The sequence below is a fragment of the Triturus cristatus genome, chromosome 8 (assembly GCF_964204655.1).
Source record: "Triturus cristatus chromosome 8, aTriCri1.1, whole genome shotgun sequence".
In the NCBI taxonomy this organism is placed as follows: domain Eukaryota; kingdom Metazoa; phylum Chordata; class Amphibia; order Caudata; family Salamandridae; genus Triturus; species Triturus cristatus.
Genome location: NC_140591.1, coordinates 474,325,522 through 474,346,914, shown reverse-complemented (window position 1 = coordinate 474,346,914; position 21,393 = coordinate 474,325,522). Strand labels below are relative to the sequence as shown.

General features: G+C 47.6%; 1 protein-coding gene across 2 annotated transcripts in view; it reads left to right on the top strand.

Annotated features, from left to right (window-relative positions):
- The window catches only part of LOC146802376 (uncharacterized), a 102,369-nt gene that overhangs the window by 27,090 nt on the left and 53,886 nt on the right, over positions 1-21,393 (top strand). For both annotated transcript variants that reach the window (XM_085620424.1, XM_085620425.1), the window contains exon 2: positions 2,274-2,336. In XM_085620424.1, the coding sequence (XP_085476550.1) occupies positions 2,316-2,336 (21 nt within the window). In that variant the 5' untranslated portion in view covers positions 2,274-2,315. The remainder of the gene's footprint in view (positions 1-2,273; positions 2,337-21,393) is intronic.

Below are 21,393 nucleotides of genomic sequence, written 5' to 3'. Positions count from 1 at the left end.
CGAAAGTTGACATTGAAAAAGCACTTTTTGTCTAAAATCAAAACCAAACATGATAGTGGAAATGTAATCTTACCAGATGATCACAGTCTTAAAATAAGTGATGTGAACATGTTTATAACACTACATGAACTGAAAAGAGGTAATAGAATAGGGGAAGAGAACATAGAGAAGTTTTTGGTTGACTTAAGGATTGTATATGATGGAAATAGTCCAAGTCCTTTCAAACCATGATCAACATTTACATTACACTTAACATATGATATGCATTCCATTAAAATACAGGGTGTTTATCCTGACCCCTTCTGTGTCTTTTAATTTTTTATTTAGGGCATGCAGACTGAATTCCTACGTCCTCTAATGTTGGCCGCAGCAATTTTCCTGATGTTGTGGGCAGCGAACAAGAGTGCTTCCACTGACCCGAGTTTGTGGTTTGCGGAACCAAAACATTTGACAGGGGAGAAAGCTCTTGACCAATTAGATTGTTTCTTTTTTATAATTTTAGATCTGTGAAACTAGATATTTGGGACTCCATGAATCAACCATACAGGTACCTCTAAATTTTAACCTCTTCATACCCAGCCGGGAACACTTTTTAAATGCTGATTCCTCAAACACTATGGAATGGATTTACAATAAATTAGGGCAAAGCTCTTCGTTGGATAAAGTTCTACTTTCATGCCAAGATTGATGTAATTCCTTTGAACTGTTTTTTATGTATCAAACAGCAGATAAGCCTTTGGGTGGTAAATAGGAAATGTCCCTTTTGAGACCCCCCTTTTTTTGCTTATGCTTGACAAATCTGCAGGAAACATGCCATGAAGAACCCAAAGTGAATGCACTTTTTTCTATTTCTTTTAGATTTGTTCTTAAAGATGTATCTAGGCTAGAACTTAAAAACAAAGATCTGAAAAAGCCATGTACTTATTTTTAGTTTACCAAATAGAACAAGGTGGAAAAACGAAAATAATGAAACCAATAGTGAGAGCTTATCTCCCTCTTAATGTTTAGTGGGCCCAGAGAAGTACTTAGGGGCATATCAGCAAGGGCCGGGGATAATTATCGCTAAGCGCACTTAGCGCTAGGATAATTATCGCCAGCTATTGCTGCTTTCTATCGCGGAAATAGCGTGCTATCAGCAACGCTTATCTCCAAAGCGATGGGAATGCAAGCGATAGCTGGAACACAGTGTGATTATCGCTGGGAAACCAGCGATAATCGCACTGTGACCGGCGATACCTTGCTGATAGGGCAGGGTGGTCTTAGCCATGTAATCCACCTCCAATTGGATTACATGGCTAAGTCAGAATTAAAGCAGGCGTAAGGAAAGTAGCGATAACCGTGGTTAGCGCTACTTTTCTTATCGTTATGCTTGTTAGCGATTCCCTAGATAATTGGAGAAATGTCGGTTAGCGACATTTCTCCAGTTATTTCGGGAAGGAATGCCCACTTTACATCTCATTAGAGATGCAAAGCTGGGCGTTCAGTAAACAGGCGCTAAGGCATGGATTCACGCGTTAGCATGTCCATGCTGATAGGGCGATAAAATTATCGCCGCTTTTCGTCCGAAAACGGACGCTAAAGCGGCGATAATTTTATCGCCTCGCTGATATGCTTCTTAATTGGTTAGGCAGTATAAATTGGAAACTCAAAACTAGTTGTATGATAAATGACCTACCATTGCTGGCAAGCTGAGCAGACTGGCGAAGCTTCCTGTGATCAAGCTGTGTGTCTGTTCAAACTGTTCACTCTCTTGGGAAAAAACGTGTTATTTTTTGTACATATTACTTAGCCTTGTGAAAAAAATATATCTTTCGTGGAATTAAGATTTTGGTCTTTAGACAGGGTCGCCTTCCATATGCCTCTGTGTTTTTTTACTGTAAGAGCTACTCAGATCTTCCTGGCTGTTGGAAAATCCTTTTGCCTCATGGCATTTCACTGGATTTATGTTTAAGGCTGCATATAACTGCCTGGATCCATTTGGTGATGCTTTTAAACGCTATCATACATTTTATTATTTTTCTTCTACCTGATTCATATTGTGTGAAATCTTTGTGCTGTAAATCTGATTTTATGCGCTTTTTCATGTTTTTTTCTCCAAATAAATCCGAATTGAATTGAATTGAATTTAAAGGCTAAGTCAGCCCCACCTGTTACTTGGCCGTGGACGTAGATCTCAATAGTAAACTCGTAGTCACTGAAACCCCCACTTTTATTTTTCATTTTGTATGTTATTAATGTACCCTGTTTTTCATGATTACTATTATCTTTTTTAGATAAAGAAAATTCACGGATGTAAAAGTGAAATTCTATGCAAAATGCCGAACAAAGCACAAGAGGTATGAAAACTGGTATATGCGATTCAAGTCTGTTAAAGTACATGGGGATATCAGGACTGGGAAAACGTTAGGAGTCCGGTGCTCTAGTCCCTTAGATAATATGCTATACGCACACTGTGTGAGATTGGGCACACCAATCATTTATCTAAGGTTTCCTTTTTTTGTTCAGATAGTTTTTTATTTAGTCTACAAAAATAACCACGGCTACACTGAGCAGCATAGGAATAAGTCTAGGAAAAATATCCAACACAGAGAAAGTCTAGAGTGAATGCTACCACACAGGCGGGAGAATGCGGGAACATTAGGGAATTTATGGTGGTTTGTTCTTCTGTTGGTACTCGTCAAAAGCATCCCATAGTCGCACTGGCGAGTTGAGGGGGCCCCCCTTCAAGGTACATAGAGGGGCCCCCACTCCGTATTTACTATGGAGCTCTCATGACTGAGTACGGTGCTGAGGGGGCCCCCTGCAGCTCGGGCCCCCCCCCGCGGTGTGTTACGCCCCTGCATAGTCGTAGGGGCTCGGTTGGCCATGGAGTCTGGAGTTGTAGGATGTTATCAGCTCCCCTGATTGAACAAAGTAGATTCCACCATGTATCAAAGGTGTTGGGGATGGTGGATTTCCAGTCCGAGAGAACAGTTTTGGTGCCTAGGGAGAACAGAAGGTCTACAAGCAAAGAGATGTGGGGTTCAAGATCTCCTGCATGGGGATTGGCATATAGATCTACGGCTGCTGTTAAGAAATCGATATCTATTGGTGTTTTGGTAATTTGGCGCAGCAGGTCTTGAATTTGTATCCATAATGGAAGGGTTCTTACAGTGGTAGTTCTTGTGGTGTAGGTCCCCGCGTCCTTCCTCACAATGTCAGCATAAGGCGGAGTCCCTCAACCCTAACTTGTGTAGTCTGGATGGGGTCCAGTAAGTTTTGTGGATGGACCATAATCTGGACTGTGCCAGGGCAGGGGTGATTTTGGGTTCGAAGGGGGAGCTTCATATTTTTTGCTAGGCCTTTTTGTCAATACAGGGAAAGCCCGTTGAGTGGGAGCGTGGTTCCCATTTCCTTTTAAATAATCTCAGGGCCTGTCCATTATGTGTGCCGAGTAGTTTATGGAGGTGTAAAGTGGTGTTGCCTTTTCTTCTGAGGTGCCTAGCAAAATTAGAAGGTCTGGATCACGGGGCGGTTTCAGTTTACCGAGCACACTTTAGAGTCATAGGACTTTATAGAAGTTAATATTAGGTATATTGAAGTTTTTTTGTAGATGGAGAAGGAGAACTGATTGGCACGGGTCCGAGACTGAGTATAGTATTTATACCCTTTTGTCCCCATGTGTCCCAAAAGAGGGTCTTCCCATCTAGTTTAACCGAGCAGTTATACCATAAGGAGGCTAGGGTCGAGCCACCTGTTCAGTTTTGTATTCCTTTGTCAAGAAGCAGAAGTGCTTTTACAGTGTCCAGTATGATTTGGTTGGCGCGCATGAGGGGGAGTTTCAAGATGTTATGGACTGTAAGGGCAGACCTAAGGGAAAGTTGTGAAATAATGAAAGTCTCAATATTAGGCCATTGGGTTCTTTTGGGTTCAGCCACCACACACCCTGAGCAATCAATTAAGCGCTTTGATATCGTTAGTAGTCCGGGATGTTTGTGCCTCCAGAGGTTTTATCCATGTTCAGGACCTTCATGAAGATCCTTGTTTTTTTCCCTTCCCATCTGCACCTAAACCCACTCGACCCTACCAGGTGATTTATTTTGGGGAGCATGTGGAGAGGAGTTAATTTTGATCATCACTGTATTTTGCTCATTCAGTGCCACAGAGTGTTTGAGGCCTAGGGACAACCACAATCCCAGGTATTTAGTGGCAGTTGCTTGCCATTTCAGGCCTGATTCACCAATGTCCGCATCCGTGCAATGGACATTTATAGGAAAAACCTCAGTTTTGTCTCTATTTACAGAGTAACCCTCAACATGTATCTGTTTATTTCCGTCCATGATGATTGGAATGGCTCACGGGGCATCTTCAGTGAACCGCAGGACGTCGTCCGCCTAGCCGGCAGCAACTTGTCTGGACCGGGTGCCTTCCCAGTTTTAAGGGAGCATATAGCCAGACTGATATCCTCTTTTGTGATAGGATTATTAATCGTCAGTTGGTCTTCTTGAGAGATGTTGGTGAGGGCGCATGAATTAAGATATTCATTTATTTTGGAGAGGGGAGTTGGGGTAATCAAATTATATAGGCCTGTACAGAACTTTTTGATGGCCCCAAGAATGCTTGAGGTGGATGTGGTAATTACTCTATCTGGATTTCTCATGGGCAATATAAGAGATCTGTTAGTAGTGTATTTGAGATATGTTGTGAGGGATTTACCTGCTTTATTATGGTTATACAGCCTACCTGCCTTGATCACGTCAATCTATTTTTGGGCTCTCTGACTCAGGATTTTATTGTACTCATACGGTTCGGCGCTCAAGTTTGAGAGGAGGGCCAAGCCTTTACTTTATTTGAGTTGAATGCTCAAGGATTGGATAGAGCATTCTAGCTCTTTGAGACGGTTCGAGAGGTCCTTATTTTTAGCTACTGTGATATTTATCAGAATCCCTCTTAATGTGACCTTGAGAGCATCCTAATGTGTCATGGAAGTTGTGTCTTCTGGGGCATTATCTTTAAGGAAGTTGGTAATAGCCATTTGTATTTGTGCTACATTGTCAGGGTCATCCAGAAGGTCATCGTTCAGGTGTCATTGACGAAGTGGTGGAGTAGGGTAATAAAGCGATATTTGAGTTGAGATACAGGCGTGATTATAGAGATCACAATTGGCTCACTCTTCAGGGAGTGGGAGAGATGGAGTAGCGAACTACTTACCATGCTGTAGTCTATTCACGTAAAGGGGAGGTGTGGTGAGGGGCAAAAGGTATAATCACTCCCAGTGGGCTGATAGAGATGCCATATGTCCATTGGTTTATTATTTTTACAGCAGGATGTCATTTGCGTATGCGCTCTATTAGCTATAAATCTGTGGGCTGAAATCCTATCTAAATTACCGTCCATTGGTAGATTAAAGTCCCCACCTAGGATAATGCCCATGCTGTCTGGGAGGTCCAGGATTTGTCTATCGAGATCCCTCCAAAAGTCTGAGGCGTTATCATTTGGTGCATAGATGTTTGATATGTAGAATTCTAGATCCCGCCTTTTCATCTTGGAGATGAGCCATCTGAACAGTAGCGGCTCCTGCAGGGAGTGCTGCGGGGCGGGCATTTGGCGTTGCAGCGCGCGTAGTTTAATTTGTTTTATTTATTTATTTCTTTACCTAACTGCGGCCGTATGCGGGAGTTTACTACCCTCCACCCTGCCCCTCCCCCACACCGCCCCACCACCCCGCAACACTCCCTCCAGGAGCCGCTAATGCAACTGGACATTTGATCATGGGTGTGTGAGATGACTGATATGTCCGGTTTTTCGAAACTAGCATTACTACCACATTCTTTTTGTGCAGGGCTCGGGAGATGCCAACATCTGAAATCCTAGGGCTATAAAATTTTGCGTCATGGATTGATTTTAAGTGGGTCTCTTGCAGGAGGATGATATCCCCTTTCAATTTGTGACAATAGTCCGCCACAACTCTTTGCTTAACTGGTTGTTTGAGTCACTTCGTGTTTAATGAAAGTATGTTTAATGTATGGGCCATAGGTGGGAGTCTAGGTTTCCGTGATTAAATGATAACAGTATGAAAGGCACAAAACCTTTAAGTAGGAATAGGTGGCAGAGTATGCGTTTCAGATTATCCCAGATGCTTCTATGTGGAGGTTGGCAGTCATGTGGTGGAGTAAGCTTAGGGGCCCGCTCACTGGGAAATGTCAGAAACATTGCTCAGCTAGCCGTGGAAGTGGGTAAGCCTGTTGGAAGCATATCGAACGGAAAGAAGAGGGAGAGGGCATGTTCGAGGAGTAATTAAGAGAAGAAGAGCCAGAGGCACAATAACTATAAGGAAAAATATAACAAACACAATTAACAAAACCCAATCCCACCCACCCACCTCCCAGCCACAGGAATACGTAGGTGAAGCAATCCCCCACCCATGTTCTATGTGGGGAGTTTTTGGCCACGAGGAGGCCTATCCTAAATCTGGCTGGGAGGCTACCCAGGCCTGTAGTTGCTTATGTTGTTGTTAAAGTCTGGGGGAGGGCCAGACCGAAGGATAGAGTTAGGGGAGGTGTATGAGGGAAAATAAGGGGAAGCACAGGGGGAGAGAGTGTCCTGGTGCTATGGCGGGGGAGGCATAGGAGTTACTGGCCGGTGGTCTTGATTAGTGAAGTTTAGAGACGTGCAAGCGCCCGGGTAGTGAGAGTTTCCTATGGAAATTTGGTGACAGAGCAGTAGGAGTCATATGGCCATTTAAGAGCCAAGATTGGATCAGGTGTGGGTGCGCGTCTGGTCAATGTATGGTGTCGGGGGTAGGAGATTGGAAGGGTGTGGAATGGTTAGGATTCCTGGGGTGAGGTAGAACCCAGCTATAACATTTAGCTTCAGGCAAGTACACAACAGCCAATGACGATATAAATCCTGTACCACAGTCTATACTAACATGTGGATACATACACTGCACGGTCAGTACCAGATGAAGGGTGGTGGCATAGTATACATACACATAGATATACATAAATATACATAAATAAATAAATATGAATTAGCAGGATTAACTCGAAAAAGCAAACCCGGAGAGGTAGAGTGGGTCGCCTCTGTCAGAACCTAAAAGAAAGCGAGTATATTGTCAAAAACTCAAGCTAGAGTGGTTACAGGGGCTAAACCCTGCCAGGATACATGTAGAACGGAAGACCTTGGGGGATGATGATTGAGCTTGGCTGCCACAGATCCCAGTGCCACAGAGCCTTGTTCACCTATCATTGTTCACTTTTCATTGTTCACTTTTCATTGTTCACTATTCAGTGCTCACTGCCTTCAGTTCCACAGAGCACGGATCAACAAGCACTGAACATTGTTGATTGTTCGTAGTTCAGTTGTTCATTGAGCATTGTTCTATGTGGGTGTTCCACAGATCCACCGTTCACCATTCGATGACCATGGTAGATGGAACTTTCTGGTGTGGATAGTCAGGTGAACATTGCGGATGTAACAGAGGAGTTCAGGAATTACCGCAGTTCAGTTGGGTCAGTAAATATCAAGGTTTTTCCATTGATGACAATTCGAAGTTTCGAGAGTCAGGCAAATCCGTACTGTGTGTTTTAAACCCTCAGAGGAGCGAGCCTTTCCTGATTGCGACCATGTCGTTTGAATAGTCATGCGCAATGTTAATTTATGAGCCACTCCAGGTCACTTGTTGCATTTTTGTCATGTTGGTATATATGATTTATGTGTGATGAGATCTGAGCAGTTTAAAAATCATGGCTCTGGGTTGCGCATTGGGAGGAGGGGAGCGTAGGTTGCCCCATGGGACACGGTGAGCACATTCTATCTTGAAGCCTCAATCAAACATGATGCCCAGGGTGCGAAACTCCAGAAACTCCACACACGAGTTTGCACTGTCCTCCACATTTTCTGTTAATCCAAAGATGCGCAGATTCCCTCTCGATTCCGATCCTTCAACTCTGAAATATCTTTCATGAGTGATTTGATTTTGTTGGCGGTCGGGTCTACTCTGATCTTCTCATGTGTGGCGGTGTCTTCCAAAGAGCCAGTTCTTGTTTCTGCTTCTGAAAACCTTCCTGACATGTTCTGAAAGTTTTTATGGGCTAGAATATCATGATGCATTGCATCCGTACTCAATTTTGTCTCTTGCGCCAGGTCGTGTAATGCACTGAGGCACTGGAGGATCATTTCCTGGCAAACCCCTGAGTCTTGTTTGGCTTTTACTGGAGATTCCGGAAGGGGGGGGGTTCTGCCTTGTATCGTATTAGGGAATGTGAGAAGTTGGCCTGGTATATGCTGTCCACTAATTAAAGTGGGCACCTTTTACCAGTCCAAACGACCCTTATGGTGATTAGGTTAAAGATAACCTTTATGAAAGCTATCCTAGTGGTAGCTATGGGGAGCAGCCTTCAGGCTTAATCTTGAAGGAATGTAAAGCAGCTTGTTTTACCAGATCAGAACCTCCTAAGTGTCCAAACGAAAGGAGAACCCCAAAAGTGTTATATAAAATATATGTATTTATTACTAAACACTCTCTGCTAATCTCTATACGAGATTAGAGCACAAATCACATAATACTTAATCAATAGAATGACCGTAAATGGCACAATACACAGCGGGCTCCAGGGGGAGACCGAATCATATACTAAAAAAATGGTATACCAACAACGACTTCAATAGACACAGTGCCTACAGCACGTAGAATCGCTGGGACCCCAAGGAACCACCCAAAAAAGTGACACAGGGAGCCCACAGAGGACGTGTGCAGTGTGGGAACACAGACGCGTGCTCCGTACAACTCTATGGGAAAGTCACGGTTGGAAAATTACAGTTTAAGGACACTTCGGAGAGAACTTCAAGCAAACCCTTAGGAACATAGAAGGTTCTAAGGCCAGCAACCTTGTGAGTACCGAGGTACCCGTATAACCTATACCAGAAGAGCCGGGTGCGTAGGGGTCAAGTGGTGTCAGAAACCCTTGTTGTTTTCAATGGCGTGATGCGAAGAAGTGCTGCTGCCGGGAAGATGAAAAGTGTCCAGTGGGATCCAAGCCGGGATCCGAGGTGAGAAGAACCTGAAAGCAGAGGGGACAGAGTCTGGGTCACTTCAGGGTGACCAGGGGCTCGGTAGACCAATCCCCACCGATGTCGGGTGCTTCAGGTGTGAAGATAGGATGTTTGACTCTGCAGCCACGGGAACCAGGAGACATCGATGATGACCATAGTCCTGAGGTAAGCTGTCCCACAAAGGATGTCGAGTACTGAGGGGTAAGTGTCCGGATTGAACACCAACAAGCCTTGGCAAAAGCAATCCACACGGGCAGAGGAAGCAAGTTACGGTGAGGACCAGCAAGGTCCTGGAGACTCTCCAAGCTATGGCACGTCTGGAGCAACCAGCGAAGCCAAGGAAATTCAAAGTGACCGAAGCTAGGACCCAGAGGGCAACGGATCAGGGATCGCGAAGGGACCTCGAGGGAAATCACAAAGCACCAGCCCACAGAACACTCGTGGAGTGGAGGCCGGAGATCTTCTGGTCGAAATACTGCTCGGGGTCACGTAGTCCAATGCACAGGCTAAGGGATCGCCAAAAAGCATGTGCTGCTGCAAAAGTACACGGTGCACAGGGGTCCCCACGATGGATACTGGTCTCAGGATTGCTGAGAGAGCAGATCGGCCTCAGAGACGCTCGGAAACGCACCTCCTGTGATGCAGAAATCTTCAGAGTCTTCAGGATCTCGGGCGATGCAAACCGGTCAGATGCGTTTAGGTGCCTGCGGCTGCAGGGGAGTATCTCCTTTTATCCAAGGGAGATTCTTCTGTCGTCCAGCGAAGTGCAGACCGTCGAAGTACTTGGTTTCTGCTTGCAGTGTTTAGTCCAGGTAAAATCCAAAGTCCTGTAGTCAGGTTTCCTACTTTATACCCTGGGAAGGGGTTGGACTAACTCTGGGGACGACCCCTTCTGCGCCCACATCTGGACCAGCCCAACTATAGATTTATTTATACAAGACGTGCCATCCACTATAAGCATTGTCGACCTCTACCCTCACATGGGTGCCCGGCTGGGTCACCCTGTGAGTAATGTTTTTCTTTTCTTCACTGCAACGCACGGTGACACTTCACACACAAGACAGTGCCTATATTCCTTCAGGTGTCCCTACCATTGTTGGTCCTGAAGAGACCCTTCATTGCACAAGAGGGTCAAAACGCCGTTGGCTACTTTAAAAGCGAATCAACACTCAGCACTTTTTATTGTATAAAGTGTTGATTATAAAAATATATATCTGTTAATGGTTGCTTTTTGTTTTTAAGGAAACCATGTACATAGGTCACAAAAATATGTCACCTTCGTTATAGGTTGCTTATACTTTCACCTGGACACCTTTCACAAAAATAAGTTTTTCTGTTCATAGTTATTCATGTTATTTCAATTTATTTCATAAACATAATTGTTTATCGCTTTCTATGTGTGTTTGGCTGCTCTGTCTCAGATATCAAACAATAACTCTTACTATTGCCATTGCGCAGACCTTCCCACTATTATATCAAGGTTATTAGTCCACAGGAGCCATTATTTCTTAGTCAAACAGTTTCGCGCCAGAGCAGGATCAAATGGCTCCTGCCACCGGTTTGAGCTGGACTATGCATGGGGACACCAAATGTGCCCCCAGTGCTGACTTTCTGGCACTCTGAGTGCACCCACCCAGCCCCAATACACTAAAGTCTGTCTGGGAGGTCGTCACACCTCCCTGTGACAGGAAACCTATTGTCAGGCCTTCCTCTGCTCAAGCTTGGCTCAGCAGCAGGAGGTCAGACTCGTGTCTGTGGCTGGCAGCATCCATTTTGTGATGCCCAGGTCAAGAAATCTGGTACCGGCTGTACCGGTGTTTCAGATAAGCCCCTCTAGAAGGGTGGAATCATACCTCCCCCGCCAGTTACTGGCGGGGAGGTATGACTCCAAGGTGTTTGACACCAAACACAACATGTTTCTAAGCAGCCGTTTTAAACTTAGCATTTACCACAAGGTTATAATGCACTTAAATATATATGGTTGGCTGCATCACAGACAAACCCGGAAAATAGGTTCCGAAGGCTGCAGAGGGGCTCTGCTCATGTAGGGGCACCCTCTCACATAAAACCCAGCCCCCTGCCTTCAGGATTGATAAGGCCTGCCATAGGGGTGACTGATAGGTTTATTTGTGCAGTGATTTAGAGTAGATATAGGGATCCTATATCTAAGTAAGGGGTGCATGCATCACCTTACCCAGGCTGCAGTAGCAGACCTGTGGTGTCATTTTGAATGGCCTCTCAGGGGTGGCACAATACATGCTTCAGCCCCTGTGAGGCCTCTGGTTTACCTATGCCCTGGGTACATGGTGTACCATATACTAGGGACTGATATGGGTACCCCAGAATCCAATCTAGAGTGTACCTAAAGTATATGCAATCAATTTAGAGGAGAAAGTAGATAGACTTGGGTCCTGGATAGCAGGATCTCAGTCAGTCTAAGTCAAACACAGTGATACATCAGCAAAAAGTGGGGTAACCATAAAAGGCAGAGCCTACTCTCCTACAGGGAATATTTATTCTCTTTCTTGTATTTGGGGTCCTTACTCCTGTGGTCCACCATCTTTGTGTCACTTGGAGATACTGTAACAAGCAGATTCCAAGCGTAGAGATGACACAGCTGACGTAGCCAAGTAATGTCTTTTAAGTTATTTATGTAAGTCCATAACATCAATAGTAACAGCCCCACCAGGAGCAGCCTGCTAGCTGCTCAGCCCATCTTCCAACTGCCAACACACACTAGGCACCCAAGCATTCCACTCATGTCCATCACACCAACATTCCACCCATAACACTCACACTGGCTGAGCAGCTGGGAACATTGTGAAAGGTAACATTATAAACATAACCTGAAGATACTGCATTATCTTCTCCCTTTTTTTTAAAAAAAACAATTTTTATTAGAAACAAAGACAGCAGCAGAGACAATAACCGTGACAATGTAGATAAGCCAGACCATACCATTACAAATCAACCTCAGCGATCCTCAACCTCGCTGGAGTCGAGAGTATCACAATCCAATCGCCGACAGTCGCTCCCCCTGAAAAGCACTTGCACGTCCCTGGGTCAGGAGTCTGCATATCACTCTGTCTATTCATGACCTTTCACCATGTGTGCCATCCAGTCCTCCGCTCACCCCTCAGATCCCAGCGGCCTCTGCCTCCTGAATTCTATCGTCGCTGAGACACATATTTCTCCTCTATACTTATTCCATTTACCCCACTTGTGGTCCCATTTGCGCGGGCACCCCCTCCCTTTAAACGCTGTTTTTTTGGCAAGCATGGCATGATCCATATCCTTTGCCCAATCTGCCATCAACGGTATGGTGTCCACTCCCCACTGCTGGTCGATGTTCCTCTTAGCTACACACCACCCCAATGTGGCCCACTCCTGCTCAGCCTGCGTGAGGTCCGTCGCCTCCAAGATATTGAGGAGACATAACGTGGGTGTCGGGTGAATTGTCTTACCACACGTCCTAGTCAATTGCCTGGTAACATCAGTCCAGTATCTCTGTATGTGAGGGCAGCCCCATAAAATATGCTAGAATGTTCCCGTCTGAGCGCAATGTCGGAGGCAGAGTGTGTCAGGTCACCTATTAAGCCTGTGCAGCAGGATGGCATCAAAGTACACCCAATGCAGGATTTTAAGATGCACCAGGCGAAGACGCATTGGGTTAGCCACCTCTCTGGGTGAGGACAATGCCTCCCGCCAGTCCTCATCGGCCAAATCCCCTAGTTTGTTTTCCCAGGACACCCTGAGCTTCGACATCGGATCAACCCGGTTGTTGATCAGCTTCTTGTATGTGAATGAGATGGCCTTACGGTTCATAGGATCTAACAAGAGCCTATTCTCCAGGGGAGAGGAGTCCGGAAGGGGTGTGTTTTTAGGGCGGGACGATTCTATGGCATGGCTTATTTGTAGGTACCGAAATCGCTCCGATGGAGCTAATTGATATTTGGCCTGAAGTTCCGGGAATGATGCCTTTTTGCCCTTGACCCACAGATCGCCCACCTTAGAGATTCCGATCATCTCCCACTTATCGAACCCCGCATATGCGCTAAGTCTCCCTAGAATATCCGGCTCCCATAGTGGGGTAGCCTTCGTTAGCCGTCCCCGCCATCCCATCCGTCTCTGCACTCCATGCCATACCTCCACCGTGCGCACCGTCGGGTGGTCAGTCCCAATTTCTTATGATTTGTGTACAGAGCTCTATTATAGCCCCCTTTCCCCAACAACCAATGGTCCGTGCGGAAGCTCGGATCATCATGTCTCCCGAACACCCAATGGTTAATGGCCGTCAGTTGTGAGGCTTGGTAGTAAAGGCGCAGGTCCAGCAATCCTATACCCCCATCATACCATCCCATTGTTAACTTTGTCATCGCTATGCGGGGCGGTTTATTGTCCCACAGTAAATCTCGTAATACGGCCTCAACCTGCGAAAAATAGGAATTAGGGACCGGATTGGGTGTATTATGTAATGCATAAAGGAAACGTGGCAGACCAAGCATCTTGTATAAGGACGCACGACCCAGCAGTGTTAGTGGGAGAGTTTTCCAATATACGACATCCGTACGAAACCGCCGCAGCAGCCCCTGTAGATTCCTTTAAAAAAACAATGTGGTATTGGTAGTGATAAATATCCCCAAGTAAAGCAAACCCTGGCAAGCCACCGGGATAGTGTATCCTCGAGGACTTCGAGGAGGTTCTTCCCAAAGGGAATACATCTGGGATTTAGACCAGTTTATTTGATACCCAGAGTGCGCCCCAAAGATATGAAAGATATGAAGTACCCGGCGTAATGATCGCGCTGGGGAGGCAAGGTAGAGTAAAATATCATCGCATATAATAATATTCGGTCTTCATGTTCTTCTGTCCATCTCATGCCTCTGATACCCGGATCTCCCCGTATCCAAACCGCCAATGGCTCGAGAACCAGGGCGAAAAGAAGCGGCGACAGTGGACATCCCTGCCTAGTGCCTCGACAAAGGGGGAAGGAGGTGGAGCGATGATTATTCACTAAGACGTGGGCCCTGGCTTGTGACTATAACAATTGGACCCATCTCTTGAATTTGGGGCCGAAGCCCATTCGGTCAAGAACCGCAAACAGGTACTCCCATGCTACGGTATCGAACGCCATTTGCGCGTCAAGTGCTAGTAGTATAGCCTCCTCTTCCAGGGTATGTACCCGCCCAATGACCCCATTGACCCTTCGCAGGTTGCGTGCCGTATTCCGTCCCGGCATGAATCCAGATTGATCCGGATGGATCAGATCTGTTAAGTAGGGGAGCAGACGATTCGCCAGTAGCTTGGCCAATATTTTTGCCTCAATTGCGATTAAAGAGATAGGTCTATACGAATGACACTCGTCCACTGGCTTGCCGGGTTTATGGATAACCACTATAGGGCCTCTCGGATATCCTCTGGGAGGAGGGCGCGTTCGTAACTTTCATTATAAAGATTAAGTAAATGAGGTGCTAGCATGGAGGCCAGTGGCTTAATTAGTTCAATCGGGAGTCCGTTCGGGCCCGCCGCTTTACCTGTGCGGATATCTTGTATGGCCTTATGGACTTCTTCAGTGGATAGATCAGCCTCTAGTGCCTTTCCGTCTTGCTCAGAGAGACCCCTCACCTCGATAGTGGCAAGAAGGTCCGCCGCCCATACCGCCTGGGAGGCTTCCGGAGCCCCATATACTGTTTATAATGCTGAGCGAAAGTTTCAGCGATCTCCCGTGGGTCTGTGATCAGAGTATCCTCAGCACCCTTGAGTGCACGACCCATCTTGCTGCCTGCTCTTTCCGCTCTAGCCAGGCTAATAACTTTCCGGTGCGTTCCCCTTGTTCATAGATACGATGTCGGCTGGCCAATATTCTCCTATTAACGTCCTCTAGTAGTAACTGGTTATAGTCTTGCCTTTTTATGTTTAATAAGTGTTGAGTGCCTGCATCTGGGTCTCGAGAGTTAACAACTTCAAGACGAAGAATTTCTGTTTCCAACTCCAGCACTCGTCTACGGCGCTTGGCCCTGTGGCCAGCCATCGCCGACAACGCCCTTCCCTTGATCACCGCTCTGTATGCCCCACACAGTGTAACAGCTGACGTGACCGAACCAGTGTTTTCCGCAAAGTAGTACTCCGTATCTTTCCTCAAAGTATCTCTGATGTGAGGGACCTTTAGTTCCCAGGGTAGAATCCGTACTGGGCCCGGTTGCGGCGGGCGTCCCATACCCAGAACCGTAAATACAGGGGAGTGGTCTGACACTCCTCGCGCCAGGCACCATGAGTCCGAAAAGTCTTGTATATGCTGCGCGTGTGTAAACAGATAGTCTATTCGTGATTGACTCCCATGGACCCCCGACTGAAATGTGAAGCGTGTGTCCCTGATATGCGCCCACCTCCAGACATCAACCATCCCAAGGCCTCTACGAAGTCGCGTAGGTGGGAACCGTGCACTGGGTCACGTCTGGGGGGATCTATCCACGAGTCCGTCCATCTTCAAATTAAAGTCACCCCCCATTACCAGTGTGCCCATTGGTAGGTTTGGTAGTAAAGTCGCAACCTCAGTCAGTGTCGTACATTGTAAACCGGGAGGTACATATATTGAAACAACATTAAGAACTCTACCCTCCCACAAACCTGTGCAAGCTACGTATCGCCCCAGCTGATCTGTCCAGGTATTGTGAAGCACGTAGGGATAGTCTTTCCGCAGGAGTATTCCAACCCCCCTAGAACCAGAAGTGAAACTTGAGTGTGCCAACATACGGTATCCTTTCCTATCTAGGTCCTTACATGAATTCCCATTTAAATGAGTTTCCTGTAGTAGCACCATATCAAGCCCTTGTCGATGTACAAATTGCAACACAACACCCCTCTTAATCTTGTCTCCTAACCCATTGATGTTCCAGGTGACAAGTCTAAGCCCTTGCCCTATCGTCATGAGTCCCAGGTAGCAACGGGTCAACATGTACCGAGGGCCCACGATGGCCGCAGCCCCTCAGTGCCGATAATTGAGTACCCTCTGGACTTTCCTTGATAGCACTAAAGTATTGGATCATCTCCGCTGTCACCTGAACATAACAACCAATCAATCCGTACCAATATACACAGTCACAATATCTCGCCAACAAATAACTTCCCGCGTTGCCCCCCCAACCGATGAATCTCCCCAAGAACCCTATCCTTGGAAACAAACCCCCCTCCCTGCTTCCCTGCATAACGGGACCAGAACTGCCTGCCACCCCCAACATGCAGAGTACCTGTCGCCCCCCATAAACAATTCTAGGGAATGCAAGTAACCCCACTCCCAGTGTGGCCGTAAGTTTACAGTTAGTGTCTCACCCCCCCCCCGCCCAACCTCCACATTCTTCACAGCTGAACTGGGCCCCGCACAATCCCCCCCCTGAGATCTCATAATTTCCCCTCGGGCATGCCTGTCGGCACATAGCTCCCCAACTGCGGACCAAATCTTAGCTGAGTAGTCCAATCCCATTAGCTGGGCATTACACTCCATGACATATGTACCATTTTCAAGCGGTGGAACAGTTCCAAAAAGTCTGTATCATTGATATCCCACCGGTAACAGCTCCAGACCAACCCCTCCCCAACCCTCTGTGTACAGGTCCCATAGTATAGGGCTTTCTTACACCAATGTCACACTCCCAAGGACACCCGAGGCGCCCCGGGTTAGATAGCTACACCATATGGTCTCACCCGGCGCCGGGTTAGCGCCCTCCCGCCGGCTCCTGCGAATCAGAGTCAGAATGCGCCCGGGAGCGCCGATGCTGGCGCCAGTCCACATCATCATCTGCCGCCAAGGATGTCTTCTGACTTTTTCTCTCGACTTTGCGCCAGCCCTATAGCCAATCCCAGGCCTCTTCCGGACGGGTAAAAAACCAAGATTTTCCGTTTGCTTCCACACGTAGCTTAGCAGGAAACATCATATCCTTCTTGAGTTCCTGCTTTCGTAGAGCCCGCTTTACCTCCAGAAAATCGCGGCGTTGCTTCTGCACTTTCAGTGTAAAGTTCGGAAAGAACATGATCCGACTGTTCTCCAGGGTGAGCGGCGGGGTTGCCCTTGCCATTTGCAATATAACATCACGATCACGAAAATTAAACACCCGCGCCAGCAACGGCCGCGGGGATGCCCCAAGCCTCGGACGGCCCCCGGGCACTCGATGAGCTCTTTCAATTGTGAAGCACTTGGAGAGTGCCCTGGGTTGTAGATGCTTAAGGACCAGATCCTCTACAAATAGGTCCACCGCCTGCCCCTCAGCCCGTTCTGGTACACCAATAATGCGGATGTTGTTCCTGCGCATTCGTCCTTCGTAGTCGTCCAGCTGCAGGGCCATCGCCTCATGAGAGGAGCTGATTACCTTGACCTGTTCTTTGAGCAGGGCGGTGTTGGTGACTAGTTCCTTGGTTGTGCTCTCTACCGTTCCCATTCTCTCCGTCAATTTCTTCATATTCTCACGGATCAGCGTCACATCCGTGGCCACCGTGTCAATTCGCACCTCCAGGGAAGTCCGCACAGCCGTTATCGTCACCAGAAGCTCCGTATTCGAGGGCTCCGTGGTTTCGCCTGGTGTCGCAGCCTCTGTTCTATCCTCTGCCTGCTGCTTCTGCCATGCAAATTTATCCAGCTTCGACTGGGTCGCAGTCCGGTTCGCCCGGCCGGTCGCCATCTTCTTCAGTCTCCGATACACCCGCCGATGACATGGGTGTCTCCGCTAATCACCTCCGCCAGCAGTGAGATCCCCCACTCGGCCTGTTGGTTTTCACGGGAGGCACCTCTCCCGGAGGGAGATCCGACTTGATCATGCACCTAAAAAGTTCAGGTGACAAGACAGTGCACCTCCGACCTAACCTTAGGAGATTGTTTAAGGAACCGGGCCAGGCTTCCTCGACAGGTGCGTCACCCTCACTCCGCCACAAGCATCGCCCTGTCAGCGAGGTGGACCAGGCACGGCAGCAGGCCTGAAATCCAGGGGACCCCGGCCTCCCTCACTACGCCGCCCGAGCGACAAATGCCCTGTCGTCTCTCTTCAAAGCACACGGCACCATCAAAACGGGGACTCCTCTGCAGCAGCAGCTTGCAGCCCCTGATCTCCCCTGAGTGGGCCTCCACGTTTCTTCAAGGGCGCCAAAGCAACGGGGCCTCCACTGGCGACCAGCCTGAATTACTGCAAAATCGGGGCTGCACTGGGGCCAGGCCCTGGAAGCCTTAACCTGCAGGAGTTCACTTTCTGGCTCGCAGCAGTCAGGTCTCTACAAGTAGTTTCAGCATGGGGTCCCCCCTTCGGCCGCGCCACAGCGGTAACAGTCCAGTAGTGGGGAGATCACCTCTACTCAGTATTCGCCCATATTTAGTGCCTGATGTTCCAAAACTGAATGCCATTAAAATTTTCCCCCTCTATGGAGCTTGTAGGCCTTACTTTCCACAGCGCCTCCCTCGGCACACATTCCTCTTACGTCCCGCGTTAGCAGCCGCTCACCGCCGCCTCCCAGGCAGAGGAGGCAGAGCGTACACCCCAGTGCAGGCCCTTCTCAAAATACGTCCCTGGGCCAACCCGACCTCCGCCGGGCTTCCGCTTCTCTCGGGCAATGGAGACAAGTTACCGCCGCTGCCGCGAGGGCCCCGATGATAGTCTCTCTCGCGGTGCAAGCTCACCTCCCTTCGCCGTCGTCTCCGTCGGACCAGGCCTCAGCCTCGATCTCGCATGGGGCGGCAAGGAGACCTCAGCCGTCCGGGCCGCTGGAGCGCGGTATGCGCACCATCACCGATGATCACCAAATTCCACCAGGAGATCGTCGAGCCACCCGATAGTTGTTTTCCGCCACTGGGGCAGAGATCAGGCCGGTAAGGGCAATGTTTACCAGGATATTGCGGGAGTGGCGCTACGGAGTAAAACTACCGAGCGGCCATTCCAGTCGGCGGTTAGCCACGTCCCCTATCTTCTCCCTTTTAAATTGAAAAATTAAAAAACCATACTAAAATGAAAACTACTATACACAGCAAAGTACAAATGAAGACGTTAGTCCATAACCCTGGGATGATTGGAAAAACCACATCACGAGAGGGAACACAGACCTAACAAAGGAGGAAAAAAGTATGAAAAGATACAAATGAACTATCACCATCCTCCTCCTTTAATATTGAAACAAAAAGTAAGGTTGAACACGTACAGCTCACAGACACAAAGTGAGACACCACATGAAAAGACATGTAAAAAGAGTAAGGGGAATAATGCACCCCAGAACTCTAACACTATGGGTGAACTGCACCCAAGAAAAAACTCCTCATGTATGGAACCAAACCATAGTAACTGTGGGGAAGGGACTATAACCCAACCTGCCACCCCTCATGTAAGGTACACATGCGAAATTGGGACTCTGACCCATAACGTAAACTGTGTAAATGGGACTGAGACCCATTAAGTCATCCCTCTAGACAGGGTAGAATGACCTATAAAACCTCCCTCATGTAAGGGTAAAAAACACATATATAAAATGACAAACAACCTGTGTTGTATGGGACTAACACCCATAAGGACAAGTGCAGCACAAGATAAACAAGACACACGGTGATGCGCGGGGCGACTTGCACACAACAACTACACCTGAAGGGCAGGGCGACTTACACGGAACAACACGTGATGCGCAGAGTGACTTACACACACGACACTAACCAGTGATGCGCGGTGTGACTTACACACAAGACAACAAAACGTGAGGTGCAGGTCGACTTACACACAAGACTACAACATGTGAGGCGCAGGGCGACTTACATACAAACCAACAAGAAGTGCAGACAAAAATAAAAACGCAGTGCAACAGGATGACTTACACCCATTGAACATTACACAAAATGTAAGAAGAAGGAAACACAACAAGAACCACCCTCATGTAAGGGGTACAATGTGACTACAACCTGCTATAAACCAAATACAAGCAAGTCCCACATGAGACTGATCATTAGTACTAGAGAACAAGTTAGTTAAAAGACCCAAAACACACTACAGAGTAAAAAGTTCCATGCTTCTACGCACTGTGCCACAACGTTGCCAGTCGATTTGGGGAAAGTGGCACAACTTGAAAGTAAACGATTATTTTAAAAAAAATCCTCATGTCAGCAGTTCCATACAAGAATATGCCAATTCCTTGATCTTAAGAGGAACATAACGACCCACAGTACTTGCAACATAAGCGAATGAAAGAAGGCAGTCATTTTACCATACGAGGTTTAAACAATTTTCGTTCCCAGAACGCTGTACAAATGTAACAGTGCCTCCAGTCTTAGATATTCTCTGGAGCGTTGACTGGTGGATAACCCTGAGGAAGGACTTGTTCTAAAAACAGGAACAGGCTAGCAGGAATGATGCCCAGCTGAAGAATTCCACGACAACAGTTCCTCATCATGCTCCGCTATGCTCGCAGCAGACTATTGATCATCGTGACTGGCCAACTTTATTCACAACACGCGTTTTGCCGTAAACGAACAGGAACCACCAGTAAGAACAGAAGAGACAGCTGCCAACCACAAGATGGCAGCACGCTGTAGACGTCACGACGAGTGGCTCACGGCTCCTCCGTGCACCAAAACGTCACCAGCAATCACACAGATCTGCGTGGAACGTCATAACAGCAACTCCAAGATCCTCATTGCTGAAGAAACTGCACGCGAAGCAGAAGGTAAGCGAGCGCGTGCAGCATACGACTCGTGCCACAGTTTTTAAAATGGTGTGCAGCGGTTAAACTGCCTGAAAAGCTACACTCCAAAACAAGGCCAACCAAATTGGGCAGTCCTGTGCAATTGCCACAGGATCCACAGAACTCCCTCCAGAATGCTGCGCGCGCGATCCACAGCGCACAAAATAAAACTCCCCTAGTGTGGCAGGCAATTTGACTGTACTCCAATGACCAAAAATTACTTACTGTACAGCTGACACAGATGACCACACCGCAAAAGTCCCGCTCGTGTTGCCGGAACAGAGCATGAGACATCATATGTTCGAGGCATGTGGGCTGCTAAATTCATATCTGTGCATAGATCGCCACCTAGTGTTGGGTCCGGATGATTGCACATTGTTGTCCTGGAAGAGTCTTCGAAGTATCACGAGATAGGTAGCTCCTCCCCTGGACTACAGTGCGCATGGGCATCCTCTCCATCCTTTTTTTCCGCCATTGGGTTCGGATGCAACTATCTTAGCTCAACTTCGGAATACTTAGTTTTAGGCCAAAAGGCCTATAGTTTTCGTCGGTACAGTTACCGTTCGGTGTCGACTACTAGCTCTAGTGCTCCACACCCTCTTCCGACTTTCGTACCGAATTGGTCCAAACTTCGACGCTCGATCGACGATGGAATCGAGG